At 35.6% G+C, this 19594-nt stretch overlaps 1 protein-coding gene across 1 annotated transcript in view; it reads right to left on the reverse strand.

Moving 5' to 3' along the window:
• Positions 1-19594, reverse strand: part of PKHD1L1 (PKHD1 like 1) — a 201501-nt gene that overhangs the window by 123263 nt on the left and 58644 nt on the right. The window contains exons 19-27 of the mRNA XM_027854060.1: positions 18380-18493; positions 14743-14892; positions 13594-13721; positions 11270-11433; positions 9533-9705; positions 8112-8259; positions 6496-6650; positions 1570-1692; positions 1182-1287 (exon numbers count right to left, since the gene is read on the reverse strand). Of these exons, the coding sequence (XP_027709861.1) occupies positions 1182-1287; positions 1570-1692; positions 6496-6650; positions 8112-8259; positions 9533-9705; positions 11270-11433; positions 13594-13721; positions 14743-14892; positions 18380-18493 (1261 nt within the window). The remainder of the gene's footprint in view (positions 1-1181; positions 1288-1569; positions 1693-6495; positions 6651-8111; positions 8260-9532; positions 9706-11269; positions 11434-13593; positions 13722-14742; positions 14893-18379; positions 18494-19594) is intronic.

Consider the following 19594-nt stretch of genomic DNA (forward strand, 5'->3'; position numbering starts at 1 on the left):
GAGGGAGAGAGAGAGAGAGAGAGAGAGAGAGAGAGAGAGAGATGAGCCTTGGAATCAGGAAAGATCAGGGTTCAAGTCCTGCCTGTAAACACATATTCAGTCACAGACAGACTACAAGCAAGTCACTGAACCTCTCAGTGCCCCAGGAACTCACTTCTACCAGGAAGTTTTCATACTGAGACTCCCCTAAGTGAACATAATCATGTGTAAACCAAAACAAAAAAAATGAAATATATTATCAAGTAACAAACAGGGACAGATGCAAAAATAAGCACAAATTAGATTAAAAAGCAATGATGAACTCATGGCACATCATCTCAATTCTACTGGGAAATTAGTACAACATGAATTATCTTGAAGTGAACTGAATTACTAACAAAGGCCCTGAAGAATACATGATTTCCCTCAGAAAGATGCATTACTTGTAAAAATGCCCAATGTTTCTCATACTTACTATAAAAATAGCACAAAGTAATGGTGCCAGGATAACGCACTTCACCCAAAGAAAATAGGAATTTTTTCCCACTAAGCTTATTTATTGGTATTTATTTTAAAAAAGAATTCTCTTCTTCCTTACAATACTGATGCTAGCTAATTTTAATTCTGGGGAACATTAGGCAGACACAAATTACAGTTCATCAGTTTTTCTAAGCACTATCAAAACATTTCTTTGATGAAAAGATAAAATGTGTGCTCTACAGCTCTCAGCAATAGTTCTGGTCCCACTCATTCATCAATTGTCCAAACTGATCATTGCCTTTTATGAGAAAAGAACTGTTATGTTACTATCCCTTTAATAATAAATGCACTAGAAAAAAACAGTCACAGATGAAGAGAGAGGCTAATTAATGCAATAACCAACATGGATGGAAAAAGATGCTTCAGCGTATGGAATGAAATGTAAAAGAGATAATTTTACCTGCTTGAAAGTAGAGATAGATACAGAATAATGGCTTTAGCTTCAAAGGGAAAGCTTCATTGTTTTTTCAATGACAAGTAATTAATCCCATTTTCTTTGCTTTCTTTGCTCTCATGAGGATTTCATGCTCTCATGAATTTTCTAGCATGTGTGGACTGTCCGACTCCTTGTAGTGACATTGTCATACACAATTTTTGACTGAGTTAACCTTTCAGTGATAGTATTTCTTCTACACCAAATACAAACCATAAGAGGAAGTTACCTTGACTAGGACTTGTAACTAAAATTATGGGAGTGTTCAGTGGATCCCATTTATATCCACAGTTACCCGAACATTTAGCTGGAAGTCCATTGATATAAACTTCAACCTTCAAATAAAAAATGATGGGGTTATAAATCATACCTAATACTATTCTTCCACAAGCCATAAAAAATTATTGGGTTAATCCAATGTTAACACATGGTGTGTGTGTGTGCACACACGCATACATACACATACATTATATACATATATATACACACACATATTTGTATATGTGTATGTATATATGTAATTTGTGATATACATCTTAAGTGTATCTTAAATTTCTCTCCTCCTCCCCACATTCATAAGAGAGACAAACACTACATGAAGAGAGTTTCATAAATACCTGAGGCTGCTGGTTGGCTGTACGAAGTAGGTCTCCTAGTATGTGCTGTCTGAATAGGCCACCTTCAGTTATCTTTGTAACTGTAACATTAGCCTCTTCTCCAGTGATGTTGAAATCTTTAATCTGTTTTTATATATAATTACTTGATAAGAAAGACCATATAATAAATGTTGACATGCTACATTCCTTGCTTTGGTTTTTTTCTAAATCATTAATTTTAAACATTGAAAGAACAAATTAAAAAGAAAAATAAGTATAGAATGGTTTTCATTATTACATTAATATTCTTTGATAATAAATGCATTTTAAAAATTATCATATTCTATTCTACTAGGAAAAGTAGAGTAGAACCATTACATTATGATAAGAGTAGGAAATTGTTTTTACAAGTAATTGGGGCATATTCAATGAAATAAATAAAAACATATTTTTAAAAAAATAATAAAAGATTCTTGAGAATAGAGACTATCTTTGACTATTTGTATCCCCAACATTTAGCAAAATGTTTGACACATAGTTGTTGTTGTTGACTTGTTTTTAGTCCTATAGGACTCTCTGTGACCCCATTTAGGGTTTTCTTGGAAAGTGGTTTGCCATTTCCTTCTACAGTTCATTTTATAGATGAGGAAACTGAGGCAAACAAGGTGAAGTGACTTGCCCAGGGTCACACAGCTAGTAAGTATGTGAGGCTGGATTTGCACTCAGGTCTTCCTGACTTCAGAGCCTACGCTTTATCCATGCACCACCAAGTCACCCATGATAAATTTGAGATGTCTATCAAATACCCAAGTGATGCTATCCAAAAGGCAATTTGTGATTCAGGACTAGGGGTCAAGAGAGAAATTAGACCTGGTTAGGTAGATTTGAGGGTTATCTGCATCAAGATGATAATTGAGCTCAGAGGAACTCAGAGGAAAACACAAAGAGAGAGAAGAGGGCCTAGACCAAGGGTGGGGAACTTGTTGCCTCGAGGTCACATGTGGCCTCCTAGGTCCTTGAGGGTGACTTCTTGACTGAGTCCAAGTTTTACAGAACAAATCCTTTTTATTAAGGGGGCATGGCATGTTAGTCAACAAGGATTTATCAAGAGTCTACAACTCTTGCCAAGAGTTGTACTAAGGCTGGCAATACAAATACAAACAGAAAAAAAAAACAGTCCCTGCCCTCAAAGAGCTTACATCTTGATGAGGGAGTGACAACACATAAATGAGAGCGTAGAGAGAAGTTTGAACGTATCCTGAAATGGAGACATGTGGAGAAAACCCTATAGAGATGAGTCAGTAGTACAGCCTGGAGAGGAATGAAGACATGGATAATCCTGCCAAGGAGACTGATGAATACCGATCAGACAAATAGGAAAAGAATATGGGGAGAGAAGTCTAGTAAAAATCCAAGGAGAAAAGAGTTATCCAAGGGGAAGGAAGAGTCCACAATATCGAAAGCTGAGTAGAATCCAAGTAGGACTAAAAAAAAAGCCAAGGACTTAGCATTTAAAACATGAAGAAAAAATCCATTTATACCAATACTTTCAAGTGTTTTTAATAGAAATTAGTGTTGTATTTCATCAAAAGCTTTTTCTGTGTCTACTGATATAATCATATGATTTTTACATTTATTATTGATATAATCAATTATGTTAATAGTTTTCCTTATGTTAAACCATCCCTGCATTTCTGGTATGAATCCCACTTGCTAATAATGTATAATCTTTAGAATATATTGTTGTAATTTTTTCACTAGTATTTTATTTAGGATTTTTGCATCCATATTCATTAATGAAATTGGTCTATAATTTTATTTCTCTGTTTTTAAAATTGATAAATTTTAAATTGGTTAAAAAAAAAAGAATGCCAGATGAATCACATTATTTGTAATAGAAAAAAAAAGCAGGGGTGGGGAACAAAGTACGTGTCTATTGGTTGGGGAATGGCTAAACAAGTTTTGGCACATACAAGTATGGCAAGATGTTGGACCCCAATGTCCACTGGCAGACAGGAATTCCCTAATGTTTGTCTACTGGAGGACCCAGAGAACCGGGAGACTGTGACTGAAAGATTAGCTTCTATCTCATTCTAAGGGAACAGGGCAGAGAAGAAGTCTCTTGAGACCTAAGAGAATCTCGCTGGGGCAACCTGCGGTCGGCAGGTTTAAGGTTACCATTACTGCCCATCTGCCAGCACAAGAGCTGCAAATCAACCGGTAAGGGAACAAATTCCAAACAAAGGTTATCACCAAGTTTTGCAGAAGCCACAGGAGACAGCTTCTGAGTGACTGGAGTCATTCTTGCTGCTGAGAACAGACCTGGGGAATCTACATTGTCTCATCCTTTTGCTTCACAAACAAACAGAGAAAGAAGCAGACAGAGAAATCAGCTTATTTCTCAATTCCTTTTTCTTATGAGATCGACCTCTTTCTATTTTGAAGTTTTAATGAAAGAAAGCTATTAATCATTGAAAAAAAATAATAAAAGATCCTTGAGAATAGGGACTATCTTTGACTATTTGTATCTCCAACATTTAGCAAAATGTTTGACACATAGTAGGTGCTTGATAAAAGCTTTTCTATTCATTTATTCTCTCTCCCCTATATCTTCAACATTTTTCTATCTACTGTCTCCTTTACTATTGCCCACAAACATGCCCAGTTGTCCTTCATCCTTAAAAAGTTTCACATGACTATATAATCTCTTCTAGCTATCTCACTCTACTTGTCACTCCTTTAACAGCAAAATTCCTAGGAAAAGTAGCCTATACTTGTTGCCCCCATATCCTTACCACATGCTTGCTTACCAGCCCCTTACAATCTTGCTTTCAATGGCTGAACAAGTTGTGGTATATGAATGTAATGGAATACTATTGTGCTATAAGAAATGATGAGCAGGCAGACTTCAGAAAAACCTGGAAAGACTTATGTGAACTGATGCTGAGTGAAATGAGCAGGACCAGGAGAACATTGTACACAGTAACAGCTACAATGTGAGATGACTAACTTTGACAGCCTCATCTCCTCTCAGAAATGTAAGGATCCAAGACGATTCCAAAAGATTCATGATGGAAAAACTGCCCACATCCAGAAAAAGAACTATGGAGTCTGGATGCAGATTGAAGCACATTATTTGATCTCTCTCTTTTTTTTTTTTGTTTCTTCTTTCTTGTGGTTTCTCCCATTGGTTCTAATTCTTCTTTACAACATGACTAATGTGAAAATAGATTCGATATGAATGTATATGTAGAACCTATATCAAATTGCATGAGGTTTTGGGGTGGGGAGAGGGGAGAGATGGGGAGAAAATTTGGAGCTCAAAATCTGGAATATGGAAGTAAATTTTGAAAACTAAAAATAAATAAATAATTTTGTTTTTAAAAATGTAAAAAAACAAACTAATCTTGCTTTCAATTCTAACCATTCTATTGAAATCATTCTCTCAAAAATTGCAAATTCCCATGTTTATTTCTCAGTTTTAATTCTTTTTGACTTCTCTGTAGCACTGTTGCTCAACATCACCTCCTAGACACTCTCTTCTCCTTTGAATTCCATGACACGACTTTCTCCTGATTCTCATCCTGTCAATATGACATATTATCTCACAGGATCTCTTCCCTTCTCTCTACTTATATAACCACTAGCCTAGTCTGGGCTATCATTACCTCTTAGTGAGACTATTCTGCTAGTTTCCTGATTTGTCACCCTGCCACTAGTCTCTTCCCTTTCCAATCTTTCTTTGCAGCTAAAAAAAATAGTTAATGATTATAATAGCTGGCATTGATGAAGAACTTTAAGGTTTGTAAAGCACTTTTCAAATATTAATTCCTTTTATCCTCATAAAAAAACCTGAGAGGTAGGTGTTATTATTATCCTCATTTTACAATTGAAGAAACTAAGGTGAAGTGACTTGCCTAGGGTAACACAACTGGATGTTGTCTGAGGCTGGATTTAAACTCAGTTCTTCTTGAATCCAGTTCCAAAGTTATAACCACTGTGTCACCTAGCCCTCATAATAACACTCCAAAAGCATTGGTCTAACTGTGTCTCTCTCTTGTTTAAAATAAGAGCAAAACCACTACCACCACCACCACAATGAACACCTTAGCCTGGTATTCAATGCTATCTATAATTTGACTTCAACTTTCATTTCTATCTTTAATTCACCTTATTCTCTTTTATATTTCAGTCAGACATGGCTACTATCTATCCTTTGATCATGCCTTTGGAGAAGCTAGTAATGCCACACAAAGTCACAAAGACTTGATTCACTTACATGCTGTGAAACCTTGGAAAATTCCCTGAACCTCTCTCAGCCTCAGTTTCCTCATCTGTAAAATGACTGTTGCTACCTACTTCATGGGGTTGTTATAAGGATCAAATGAGACAACATACATAAAATGCTTTGCAAACCTTAAAGCACTATATACATGCCAGCTGTTATGATTATCTTTCCCTCTCCTCCTTCTGTGTGTTTGCATAGGCTAATCTCCATCCCTGGAATGTACTTCCTCCCAGTCTCTACTTGTTGACATTCTTTCATTTCCTGAAGGCTCAGTTCTGAAGCCATCAGGTACCTCCATGGTGAAGGCTCAGCTCCATCACCACCCACATTCCTCCATTCATTTACTCACTGCTGTCTCCCTCCTCAAATTTTCCTAGAGCTATTTGTCTGCTCTTTGGTCCCTTTGGTTCCTACCTTGTATTATACCTGATGTTCATTTTGTATTGCATCTGTAGAATGTTTTAAAGGCAGGGGTTGTTTTGTGTCTGGCTTTGTATCCCCTACATAACAGTTCCTACTATATAGTAGGTGCTCCAAAAATGTTTGTTAAACTGGCATACTCTAGGGCAACTGTCTAAACTGTGCAAAATCCCAACTGTCCTTCCTGGTATAGAATATCTGGTCCAGAAGAATCCTGAAATCAATCCAAAGGACAGAACCTGCAAAAGATTCTGTTTTCCATATGCACTTCTCCACTTGATTTTCCATGAATACCCAGCACAGCTTCCTTCTCTTGTCACTGAGACTTGGCCCATTTCTGGAATACTCTGGAGTGCATACTGTAAATCCACAGCTGAAATGTCAGCAGACAGACCTGTGGGTACACAAGGAAAGCAAACAGCAGATGTTGTGAATTCACAAAACATTTTCAACATGTGGGAAGTTTGCATTATATATTACTGTCAATCCAAATGTCCTCTACCAGTTCCACTTCCATCTGAGGAAACACTCACACCAGTCATCCTCACTTCAAATGTAGCTCAGCCCAGGCACTTTTCCACGTCCATCCCAGCTGCCTTCTTACACTGGCAACAACTCCACCCTTATGGCCTCCTCCAATTGGTGAGTTTTTTCCTGAAACCTCTACGTGAGGAAGCATCCACATCAGTCATATTTGCTTTATACAAAGTTCAGCCCAGGACTCCATTACTTCTTCACCTCTCTTCCCACCCCTTCCAATTTCCTTTTATGTGTTGACTTCTCCAAACAGAACATATGCTTCTCAAGAGCAAGGACTGTCTTTTTTTCTACTTGAATTTGTATTCCCAGTAATTGGCACAGTGTCTAACCTATAGTAAATTGTTAATAAACATTCTCTTTTTGTTTATGACTTTGTGTGTCTCTCTCTCCCTCTCCCTTTCCCTCCCTCTTTCAGTATATTAAAAATAAGGTCAATTTTCCCAAGAGTTCAGGTGTTTTTAGGTCTCATAAGATATGTGGTCAATATCTCACTTAAACCTGAGCTTTGGCTCATATACCTTCATTAAGATATTATTTAAGTTTTGTTGCTAACAAATAAGCATCATGGGCAATAATAGCTGATATATTATAAGATGAGATAAATGGAGAGGTAATAAGTAACTGATGCCTCAATGTGAAAATTTGTTCCGCTTTATAAAATGTTCCATTTAAAATTAAGTCTTAAATATGTTGGTTTTTTTGCTATTATCCTGAAGGAAATTTTCAAGACATGATTGGCTTGATGATTAGCTATGATTAGGTCACGGTGTGTGTACATACACACATACATATATGTGTATACATGTTTGTGCATGTGTGTATATATTTGTGTGTGCATATGTATATATGTGCGGGTGTATATATATATATATATATATATTTGTGTGTGTGCATGTGTGTATACCAGTGGGTATGTGCATGTGCACATAGCCACATAAAAATATCTCATTTGATCCTCACAATAACCCTGTGAGTTAGGTGCTATTATTATACCCATTTTATATTTGAGGCAAACAGAGTTAGGTGACTTGTCTAGAATCACTCAGCTAGTAAACATCTGAGGCTGGATTTTAACTCAGGTCTTCTTGATTCCAGGCCCAGTGCTTTATTCAATGCATCGTTAGTTGCATACTTGTGTATAAACATATATACACACGTATACACACATACATATATATATATATACACATACCTTTATATAATGCATACATATGCATATATATGTGATATATGTTTCTTTATAATTAAAATTATAGCCATCCATAGTCATATTTTGGCCAAAATACCAATTAGTACCCAAGCATTTTTCTTATACCTGTAAGTACACGGTCATAAGCTTGAATGTCAAAGCTGCCACATATTGGTGGAGATGCTGCTTGAATTCTTTGGATACGAATCTGTGATTCTCCAGGCCAGCTCATCCCTCTGTACACTGATTCATTCTCTGTGCTGTTAGTGATAACCTAAGATTTCAAGGTAAATATTTATAATAATGATTCATTTTGACAATGCTAGCATAACTTTCATTCCAACCTAGCATGACACAATGGCATTACAGATGAGTCTAACAAGTTTAGGAATATTCAAAACATCCAGAGAAGTCTCATAAATCAACAAAAATTGTACCTCTGTGCCTGAAATAAGCAGACCAAAACAAATCCAATCATCTGCATGGCAATCAGTTACTTCATCAAAATCTCATTAATTTAAGCCCCACTATCACTCAATTGGCAAATATTTATTGAGCAACCATTATGTGTAAGACATATGGACTGCAAAGAAATACAACATGAGTGGTCCTGCTGCTGAATAGTTTAAATTGATTCAAATGTGAGTTAGGTTATAGTAATACTCATATTAAAAAAAAAATAAGCAACAAAGCAAAGACACAGGTAGTCACTATGGATTGGAGAGGTCAGGACAACTTTATAGAGTGCATGGGATTTGAGTTGACTGAATGAAGGTTAAGATTTGTTAGGAGAATACCTACTTTTGGAATTACAAGGACTCTCCAGAGTACCTAGTCTCCTGCTTATACTTTAATCACAAAGCATAAGCCCCTCTTGAAACCTACTTCATTTGGATACATTTATTACTCCTGATGGTACACATCATCAAAAATGGTTTGAATCAGAGCAGAGGGACTGTTTTGTAAGCTTACTTGTCTCTGCCAAACTCTGAGGTGTTTCTCCCAGGCTCCTTTTCAAGATTCCATTCTCCAACTATTTTTCATGCCAAGTTTGAAACCCAGACCATAGATCTCAACTGTAAACACAGACTCTGCCTATACCCTTCTGCCTAGTCAGGATCTCTAGGCATAAAATTCTCCTGAATGATCAGAGTGGTACTCTGCCTGTGCCCTCCTGTCTGGATTTTTGGATGCTGCTCCCAGCTGATGTGAACACTACGCTTTCTTATTCAGGTTTAAAACATCCACTCAGTATTCTCTGTGTCTTGATTCCTCCTAGTTTTCCTATCCCACTGCCAACTCTGACCCAGAGATGACAGGAAGAGTCTGAGCAAAGGCATAAAGGCAACAAAGTACTTGGCATGATAGTTAACCTACTAGCATATGCTAAATGTCTAGCAAGACACTCTGCTAAGCGCTGGGGATACAAAGAAAGGCAAAAAAAAAAAAGCCTATCAACAACAACAGCAGAAACAACAAAACCCAGTCATCAAACCAATGGATAATTACTTATAAACAATAAGAACTATAGCTACTTGGAGATTTACCTGTGCAAATCCTACAGCCAGTAAAGGTATTCTGTAACTACAATTACATGAAGTCATTGTCACAGTGTACTGGATGGTCACCGATGATCTAACTAGTTTAGTCTGCTTCACTTGAAAGTGCTTTAAAAATATTCCTCTACTGGCCAATGCTGGAAGTCTTCTCTTTGGTATTTCTAAAAAAATACAAATGAATAAAATATAATAAGAATCATGGCTGATCCTGAATTTCTCTAAAACCAAAATCATCAAATTGCATTCATAGGTCAAAAACTGAGCTGTTTAAAGTAAAAATCTGAGAAGTAACCTTCAGGCAAACAGTTCAAAAGACTTAAATTCAAATGATTTTTACTTTAAAAAGACAGATCAAAGTACTGGTAGCAAAATCTCTAAAGTCTATTAGTAGCTCCAAGGGTTAGAGTAAGCTTAGAAAGGGGCTAGTGGTATTTCTTCCATTTCTATGAGGACTGGTTGATTTATCTCTGTTCGACTAACACAGATGAAACTTCTTCATTGTGCCAGTTGTTTTGTGAATATGTGTCATCTGTCACAAAAGGGGATGGGGTAAAGATGGGGTGGTGGTGGCAAAGACCAGCACAGTGAAAGGGATTTTCTTATAGGGCTTGTCAGCTGGTTCTAAAGATATTTCAAAGAAGCTTAGTGAAAGACGTTTGTTTGATTAATTGATTGATTACACATTTGTGTAAATACGAGCACCATTTACTCCTGTTGCAACCCCTGTGAAAAATATTCAATCAGGTGTATATGCTTAGGAGGTTTGTTAATGAATGCTTAACACAAGTGGCATCTTCTGAAAGGGGAACAAGAGTATTATTAATGACCTATGTGAGCTGAGATTTTCAGCTCAATCACTTGTCACACAGAACCAAACTTGCACTTTGAGAGTTGGTTCCTTCAGATATGAAACATTTATGGAGGTATAAGAATTCAGGCTATATTTATGCATGAGCAGGATTCCATAAACATGTAATTACTACCTGTCATAATAAAAACACCCATTTTATCTTTTTAAATAAATGTTTTTTTAGAGATAATAGGGACAGGGACTGGACCTGTTATTTCATTGGTATAGGGAACTCCAATGAGAGGAAACTCCCTCTACCAATATAGGTAGGTATTTTCTCTGCAACATATAACCTTAGAGAATTGCTTAGAAGCCTTCTGAGGATAATGATCCCCAGGGTCACACAACCAGTATGTGTCAGAAGTGGAACTTGAATTGAGGGCTTCCTGAATTTGAAGCCAGCTCTCCATTCACAAATGCCACACTGCATCTCCATAGAAATAGTAGCTAACATTTAGATAATGCTTTGGTTTGTAAAACAATTTATCCATACTATTTGACTTGATCCTCATGACACCCTGTGAGGTAGGTGTAATTATTATTCCCACTTTACAGAGGAGAAAACTGAGACTGAGATTAAGCTACTTGCTCAGAATCACATAGCTAATAAATATTTGAGAGTGGATTTGAACTCAGGAATTTCTGACTTCATGCCCAGTGATCTTTCCTTTTTCACTCTAACTTCTCTACTCTACCATCTAGTAATATTAGTAAGCTGAATGCCTGGTACCAGCAGTAATTTTCTGAGTCCTAAAATGAACAAAATTCTATCAATGCCACTAGATTGTATTTATAATACCACTGACCCACATAAATATTTAAAAAGTATTTTTTGGCTCAATACAACATTGTAAATGGCAAATCATACAAAATACCATCTGTAGTTGAGATTGTAGCTGTCTGTCCAAGATATACAATATCCACATAGAAAGACTGTACTTCAGATGTTTTTTTCAGACTCATCCTTTGAAGAAAGAAGTTTTTTCCAGAGTATTTTCTTTGTATGAGGTACAGGAGATCTATGCAAGTATACGTCCAACTGAAATGAATTCCATATGAATCAGTGATATTGTGCCATCAGAATGAACAAATAGTACATCAACAAAGGTAGCAATATCTCAAAGAGGATCAAAAATTAGCAGGATATTTGCTGTATTTTTTTTATCCACCTAAAAGTTTATTGACTGGATTGGATGCCTGATGTTGTGAAGATGCAAAGAAGGGCATGATTCATCTATTTTGGAAGTAATATTACTAGAGATAGTGTGACCTAGTGAATAGTGGGCTAGCCTTGGATTCAAGAAGTCCAAGTTTCAAATCTAGCCTCTGGCATATACTAGCTATGTGAGCATGGGCAAGTCAATTAACTTCTTGGTGTTTCAAGGAAACTCTCTAAGACTTTAATTTATAGAGAAATTGCTGATCTGTGCAGGTGGAGAAAGTCTTCATACCAAGAGTTCCCTATACCAATAAAATTTTAGGTCTGATTAAGTACAATAGATATCATACATACACATGCTCTCATATATACATGTGTATACACACACATATACAATACATTGTGTGTGTGTGTGTGTGTGTGTGTATACTATGAGGATAGATAACTTTATTACAGAATTTCCTAGAAAATTGGAAAGTTAAGTAACTTGCCCAGGGTGACACAGAGCTATGTGTCAGAGGGAGGACCTGCACCTGAGTTTTGCTGTTTCCAAGGCCAGCTCTCTGTCCACCACACCAAGCTATCTCTAAACTCTTAGTATGCAAGGTAACTCTTTAAGATTCTAAGTTACAGAGAAGGTATCAGTCTGTATTGGGAGAGGGAGATTCCTCAACATAAATTCTCTACATAAATGGAATCAAAGGTCCAATCCAAAAGGCAAGTGTGTATAACATATGTATACATGTACATATATGCACATGTGCATGTGTATTATGTGTACATATGCACATACATTTTTATACACTCATACATATCACAACATAAACAGGGTGTTTCATAAGCCATAATTAAGTTTTATACAACAGAAAGATACACAAATATTGGTATCATAAGCCAGGAAGGTCAGAAGCTGGAAAGTGTGTATCTAGACTAAACTGATTCATACAATTTTTAACCATAAACTCTCAAATTTCCTTTTCTTGAGCCCTTGCTCTATATAATTAAATATAATTAAAACATAAAATATAGAATATGACATTACAACTCCTATAATGATGTATGCTACCTTCTCTTCTTACCTGTTTATTTTTTCAAGTAGCATTTAATCATATTCCTATGTATTCTCTTTCCTACCTAGATATCAACCATATAGCTCAAGAAAAAAAGAAGTCTAATCATTTCTATAATGGGGGACAATAAATGTTACTACTCTTCTTAAACTAAAAATCATTCCATGCTTTTCAAACAATGATGTTAGTAGGAGATCTAGCAGCTTAGGAGACAAATAATATATTAAAAGACAAATTTCATTTGAAAAAGTAACTTGTTTTTTTAAAAATCATCATAAATATACCAATGCATGATTACAATATGAAAACCAGCCTATTATGTATGATTCAATAATAATAAAATATGCTTTTAAGGACAATTGGGAATTATAAAATATATTAACCATGATTTAACAGAATTTTGAGCTGTTAATGTGAATGGAGCTAATCTATTAGTTCCATAGGCATTGCTTATCTATATGTCTTTTACTTTTTTATTTCTCTACTTGAAACTTGCTTTTTATAAAGAAATTATAATTTCTAGCATTTATTTTATACGTATATTCCTTTATTTATTCCTGAAAGTCATGTGTTATATCCCCTATCCTTTGCTAATAGGAAATCAGTTTTGAATGTGCAATTTTAAAAAAAGTGATACTCTGGTAGCAAATTATTTTTTTCTTTGAATAAGGAAGCAAGCCAACTACTTTAATGACCTAATTTAAATTCTCTTGTTTACCAGGACATTATGGCTCTTCTCAGACTCATTTGTGTTAGTAACACTGAACTAATATTTATTTCCTTTTGTGACTTTTATATTTGTTTTTTTTTTTTTTAGCAGAACTTTCATGGATTTCTAAGGAAGTATCTGCACAGACACTGGATCCTTGATTGAAGAATTAAGCCTATAGTGAATCTGGTCTATGACAAAATCACATAAGAACAATTTGATATATTTGTGCAGCACACATGTCCAACAGAGCATATTTACCTGCTCCCTTGAATAAAGGGAAAGGAGAACTGCATATAGGTGTTTTTAATTTCCTTGCTTTTACTGTCTTGGTACTGAAATTTTAGGCCAATATGATTTGCCAGGAATCCTTTGTAGGCAAGACAAAACTACACCAAAAACAGAAAAGAAATTAAAAAGTTATCATAAAAATCTCAATCAAATCACATTAATTATCCTGATTTTTTACATTGTTTTCTGAAGTATTCGATACTTGGCACAATAGGAAAAGATTTACTTGTAAATTCACTTGAGAGTTATGTGAAAACTTGGGGCAACTTTTATTGAATTATTCAAAAATATTTTAAAAATCACTAAACATTTTAGTGATTTAATTTAATGTAGGAGCATATTTTAGGAGATTAATTTGCATGTATATCTGCTCCAGTTTGCACAGATGGAGATAATCACTAGAAGGTCTGATATGATATGATATAATGCTATCACATGATGTGATGATATTATCATATTATTTTCAACATTTGGAAATTTTTCAGAAAAGTCCAAGGCATATTTTCACACTGGAGACATAATTAAAGTATAGTATTACATCCTTAGAGAAGAAAAGGGCTGTGGTCCTATAAAAGTTGGTCTTGAAGTCCTCATTTTATGATATTTATTAAAATATTCTTATTTGTGCCTATGATTTTTTTCCTTCTTGCTCAGTAAGCTGCATCCTATTTATATTTGTATTTTTCCCAGCACCCAGCAATATGCATTAGTGTAGGGTAACTACTTAATGTTTGTTGTTATGAATGAATGAATAAAAACATGAGTCCTTCACGCTAGACATACGTTTATCTCTTTTTAATTAACTGTGGGAGACAAAAGGCTTTACAAAGATTTTCCTTATTCCATAATTTTAAATGATGTCACTCTAATGTTCTTTTCAGATAACTAATGACTTGCTGAGAACAATATGATTTTTGAATACTTGTTTAGTCTTGTTTTATTCTTTTCTTTGATAGCTCTCATAACTGGAAATTATAAACATATAACATTAAGTGCAGCAGTTGCCCAAATGACATGAAGTCAGAGAACACTTTTCCTATTACCAAGTTATCAGAATTTTTATTTTTATTATGCGATGTTTCCCTCCTAAAATTAGTATGTGATTTTCTCAAAACTTACCTGATTATAAGGAAATAATGAGATATTTCCATAAGGTATTCCATTTGGCTTAACATCTGCTGAATCAAAGAGAACAGCTGGATCTTTCAGGGAATAATGACCACAGTAAGCTACAGTTTCAGATGTCACGTGACCTCGATCAATGTGCTTCTGTGGAAACAACGGAGTTATAATTTAAACATAAATATGCAAGTGCCTACCACCCAGACGTGAAAGCCTGCCTATTCGTCTCAAGGTCCAGCTCAAATACCATCTATTCTCTGAGAAATTACTTAATTATACCAAACTACATTGATCTCTTCCCTACTAAAAAATCTTAAAACCATTATTGTTTATGTTATTCATTTTGGTACTTTGTATTGTAATTTAACTATTGGAATTTAAATGAATGTTCTCCATGCCTAGAACTTTCTTCCTACTTACCTTCACCTTTGGGCTTCCCCGGCTTCCTTCAATCATCAGCTAAAGTCCCAACTTCTACAAGAAGCCTCTCCCAGTTCCCCTTAATGCTAGCTCCTTCCTTCTCAGAATACCCCCAGCTTATCTTGTCAATATCTTTTCTGCACAAAGTTGTTTCCAGGTTGTCTCCCCAATTTGATTGTGAGCTTCTTGAGAGCAGAGATTATTTTTTCCCCAAAAGGAGTCCATTTATTTACTTAGGTGAGGCAATTGGGGTTAAGTGACTTGCCTAGGGTCACACAGCTACTGTTAAGTGTCTGAGGTTGAATTTGAACTCAGGTTCTCCTTGAACTCATGGCTGGTGTTCTTTCCACTGTGCCATCTAGCTGCCCCAAAGTATTGTTCTTTTTTGTCTCTTTTTGTTTCTCTGACACTTAGCACAGTGCCTGACAAATCGTAGGTACTTAATAAAAGCTTATTAACTTGATTTGACATAGAGAATTTATATACACATTTGGTGTGTGTGTATTATTTTCTCCCCAACTTGACTATAGGGTTCTTGATGACTGATACCCTGTCACATGTTGCTTTTACCTCCACACAGTACCTAACACAGTCAAGAGAACATAGCAAGGGCTCAATAGCATATATAGCTCCTATACTGAAAAAGATGGACACTGAAAGACTTCCTTTTAAACATTTAACTCTTCTCTTCTGAGTAAAGACATTTTTATAAAGGAATCACATGAGATACATTTTCAAGACTTCAGTAGGTGTGTGGTTTTTTTTTTTGGAGGAAAATGGTTGAGAATGGCTCTGTGTCATCTTAGAGAGAAGTCTCAAGTGGCATGTCCTTGGCTCTGTCTTGTTTAGAATTTGTATTAATAATGTGGATGAAGGAATAGGTGGCATAAATGACAGATTTTCAGATGACCCAAATCTAGTAATGATGGGAAATACATTGTATGACAGTCAGGAGCCAAAAATATCTTAACAGGATAGACTAAGCCAAACCTAACAAGATAAAATTTAACAGAGGTAAACGTAAAGCCCTATAATTTTGCTTAAAAAATCCAACTTCATAAATAAATCTAGACAATAGTTCATATGGAAAGGACCTCATGGAGCACTAGAAAGAGTGTTGGATCTAGAGTGATAGGAATTGAATTCAAATCCTACCTCTACTTTTTAGAAGATGTATGACCTTGGGCAAATGATTTAATCTCTCTAGGTATCACCTTTTTTCTCTGTAAAAAATGAAGGGGATGGACTCAATGATCTCTAAGGTCTCTTACAGTACTAAATCCACGATATTATGATCTAAGATTTTAGCAAACTGCAAACACAATATGAACCTGTGTGACATGGAAGCCAAAAAGGTTAATGCTAGGTGGTAGAGTGGATAGAGCACCACGCCTGGAGTCAGGAAGATTCACTTTCCTGAGTTCACATTTGACTTCAGACGCTTATTAGCTGTGTCACCCTGGGCAAGTCACTCAACCCTGTTTGTTTCAGTTTCCTCATCTACAAAATGAGCTGGAGAAGGAAATGGCAAACCACTCCAGTATCTTTGCCAAGAAAACCCCAAATGTGGAGTCACTAAAGAGTCAGTCACGACTGAAATGACTGAACAACAACAAAAAATCAATCTTTGCAACACCAAAAGAAGCAGAGCATTTGGAACATGGGAATTGATAGCTCTAACTGTAGCTTGCCCTGAACAGGCCACTTCCAAAGTATCATTTTCATTTCTGCCTGCCACATTTTAGAGGGACATTAATAAGTTGAAAAGAATCCAGAAGAGTACAGTTAGAATCAAGAAGAGCCTTGAGGCTATAATAAATGAAGATTGGTTGAAGGAACTGAAGGTGGTTAGTCTGGAGAAGAAAAGATTTAGGGAGCTCATAATTGCCAACCTCAAGTATTTGTATAGCTGTTATGTGGGAAAAGAATCCAATTTGTTCTGTTTGGCTCCAAAGGGCAGAACTATAGGGAAGCTGGAGTCAGGAAGACATAATTTTAATCCTGCCTCTGACAGATAAGAGCTATGTGACCCTGGGCCAGTTGGCTTCTGTTTGCTCATTTGCAAAGTGGATATAATAATAGAACTAACTTTACAGGGATGTTGCAAAGACCAAATGACAAAATGTATGTAAAGTACTTTGCAAACCTTAAAGTATTACATAACTGTGAGCTATTCACCAATAGCTGATGGGGAAGCAGAATTAAACTATAACTAATAACTGCAGACAGTTCATATTTTCTTCCAGATATTCTATGCTACTAGGGCTTTCTTCTAAAACTGTATATTGCCTAGTAGTGCATCATAGTAAATGTTTAAATAGCTAAGAATTTTGTGTACTGCCATGAAGGAGTATCAAAAGTGGTGGCAAATTAGGAAGAGGATGGACTCTGGAGTCAGAGGGTCTCCATTTATATTTTGTCTTATTGTTTGCTGCCACCTTTATGACTTCGGACAAGACACAGCTTCTTGGGTCTCAGTTTCTTGATTTATAAAATGAGAAAGCTGGATTAGCTAGTCTCTTAGGTCTCTTCCATCTTTATAAATATGATGATGATAAAGGCTGCAGTTAAAAAAAACTTTGTGCTCTTCCTCCTGTCAGGACCTGTGGCTTGGAGACTGATAAGCATGGAGAAGTAGTGGGATCTTGAAACCTGGAAGAGACAGCAATAACCTGAGGCCTAGGTTTGCCAGTAATAAATAAATAAAAAATACAATAAGTGGGTTACAATGGGGTTACAAAATTAAGAAGTGAGGTTACAATGTTTACTCCATGGTATTACAGCTGCACATTAGTCTTTTTATCCTCCCTCCCATCATAAAGATAGGGATCTTCACTTTCAAGCTTACTTCAAATATCAAAAAGAGCATTATAAAATAAAAAAAAAGAAAATGGATCTTTGGAAGCCTGTGAAGTTTTGTGACACAAGTTCCTGCTGAAAAATATTGTGGCCATTTTTGCCCATCCTAAATGTTTTCCTTTTGGCCAGTAATTTATAACAGTTCTATCATAAATCATGAATTTTGAGGCCAAAATACATTGGAATGAGTTCAAAAATTTTGAACTCACAAACCAAAAATTTTTCCCAATTCAGAAATGATTGCTAAGACAAATACAAAGAAATGAAAAAAAAAGAAACTGCTTGGAATTAAATCACTAAATTCCATGTATGAATTCTATATCATTTGTCTCAGAATTCACAAAGAATTCCTTACCATGCTGAAGTCAGTTTCATAATCTTTGAAGTACTTCACAGCAAAACCTTCCTTAAAGTGGGCAATTTCTTTTGGACATTTGGCACTAACCATTTCTTCCATTGCTGCTTGAACCTAAAACAATATAAACACAAACAATTGATCATAAAGACTGCTGTATGAGATGTAGTGATTTCATATGTCAATGCCCTGCTATTAGTTACATTTCCAAGTTATTTTTAGGTGCACATTTCATTTTTATTAATTGTTAAATATCATATTCAGTTTCTATTAAATTTCTACTTTAATCTTTATTGTGGAGCAGAGTTCTTTAACAATAAAAAGACTTAGAATGTAGACTTATACTATTTTGTCTATTTATCCAGGGGCCAGCCTAACTAAGTACTCATTCCAAGGCTTATAGAGAGGCTCATATCCAGAAGATTGATCATAGGTTTTGAGTTTCTTTTTGGCCACAGTAATCTGTGAAATTAATAAAACTATAAATGGCCCTTACTCTTTCTGTTTCTCCAATGATAGGGGCAGGGGAGCAGAAAAGAGAGAAGACAATGCTAAGAATCATTTAAGTTCTCTGTCTACAAATATTCATCTAATTGTTAGTACTCTTAATGTCAATGTCCAATAGCCTATATGTTGATATACTACCAGGCGAATTGAATCCCATTCATAATGACATTCTTGTTTTAAATGAAACCAGAAAACATAAAATAATTTCAGCAAATGGTGGTCAGGTAGCTAATGAGTATTTATTAAGCACTCACACGGTACTAAGTGATGAAGATATGAATAAAGTCTCATGAAGTTTACATTCTTCTGGGGAGGCAACATGCCAGTAACTAGGCATATACAAGAAATGCAGAGTAGATGAGAAGGAATTTCAGAGGGAGGGTCTGGGAATGGCTTTCTGTGGAAAGTGGAATCCAATTTTCCCCAGAGGCAAAGGAACAAGTTGAGAAAGATGGTTTTAGCATGCGTTCAAAGGCAATGCAAAATGCCATTCATGAGACACATCTTGCCTAGAAATTCTCAATCATGAGCAAAAGTAAACTGACTATCATGAAGATAAAGTATACCCATGGCTGTGAGTGAAGTAGAGAAATTCTATGAATTCAGCATCTTCTCAAACTAAGTCAAAACATACAATATATTTAGTAACTTCAGTGTAAAATCACAACATGGTGAAAAAAAAAAGGATACTGGAAAATAAGTTTAGGT

Source organism: Vombatus ursinus, unplaced genomic scaffold, assembly GCF_900497805.2.
Source record: "Vombatus ursinus unplaced genomic scaffold, bare-nosed wombat genome assembly UNPS02010284.1, whole genome shotgun sequence".
Lineage (NCBI taxonomy): Eukaryota > Metazoa > Chordata > Mammalia > Diprotodontia > Vombatidae > Vombatus > Vombatus ursinus.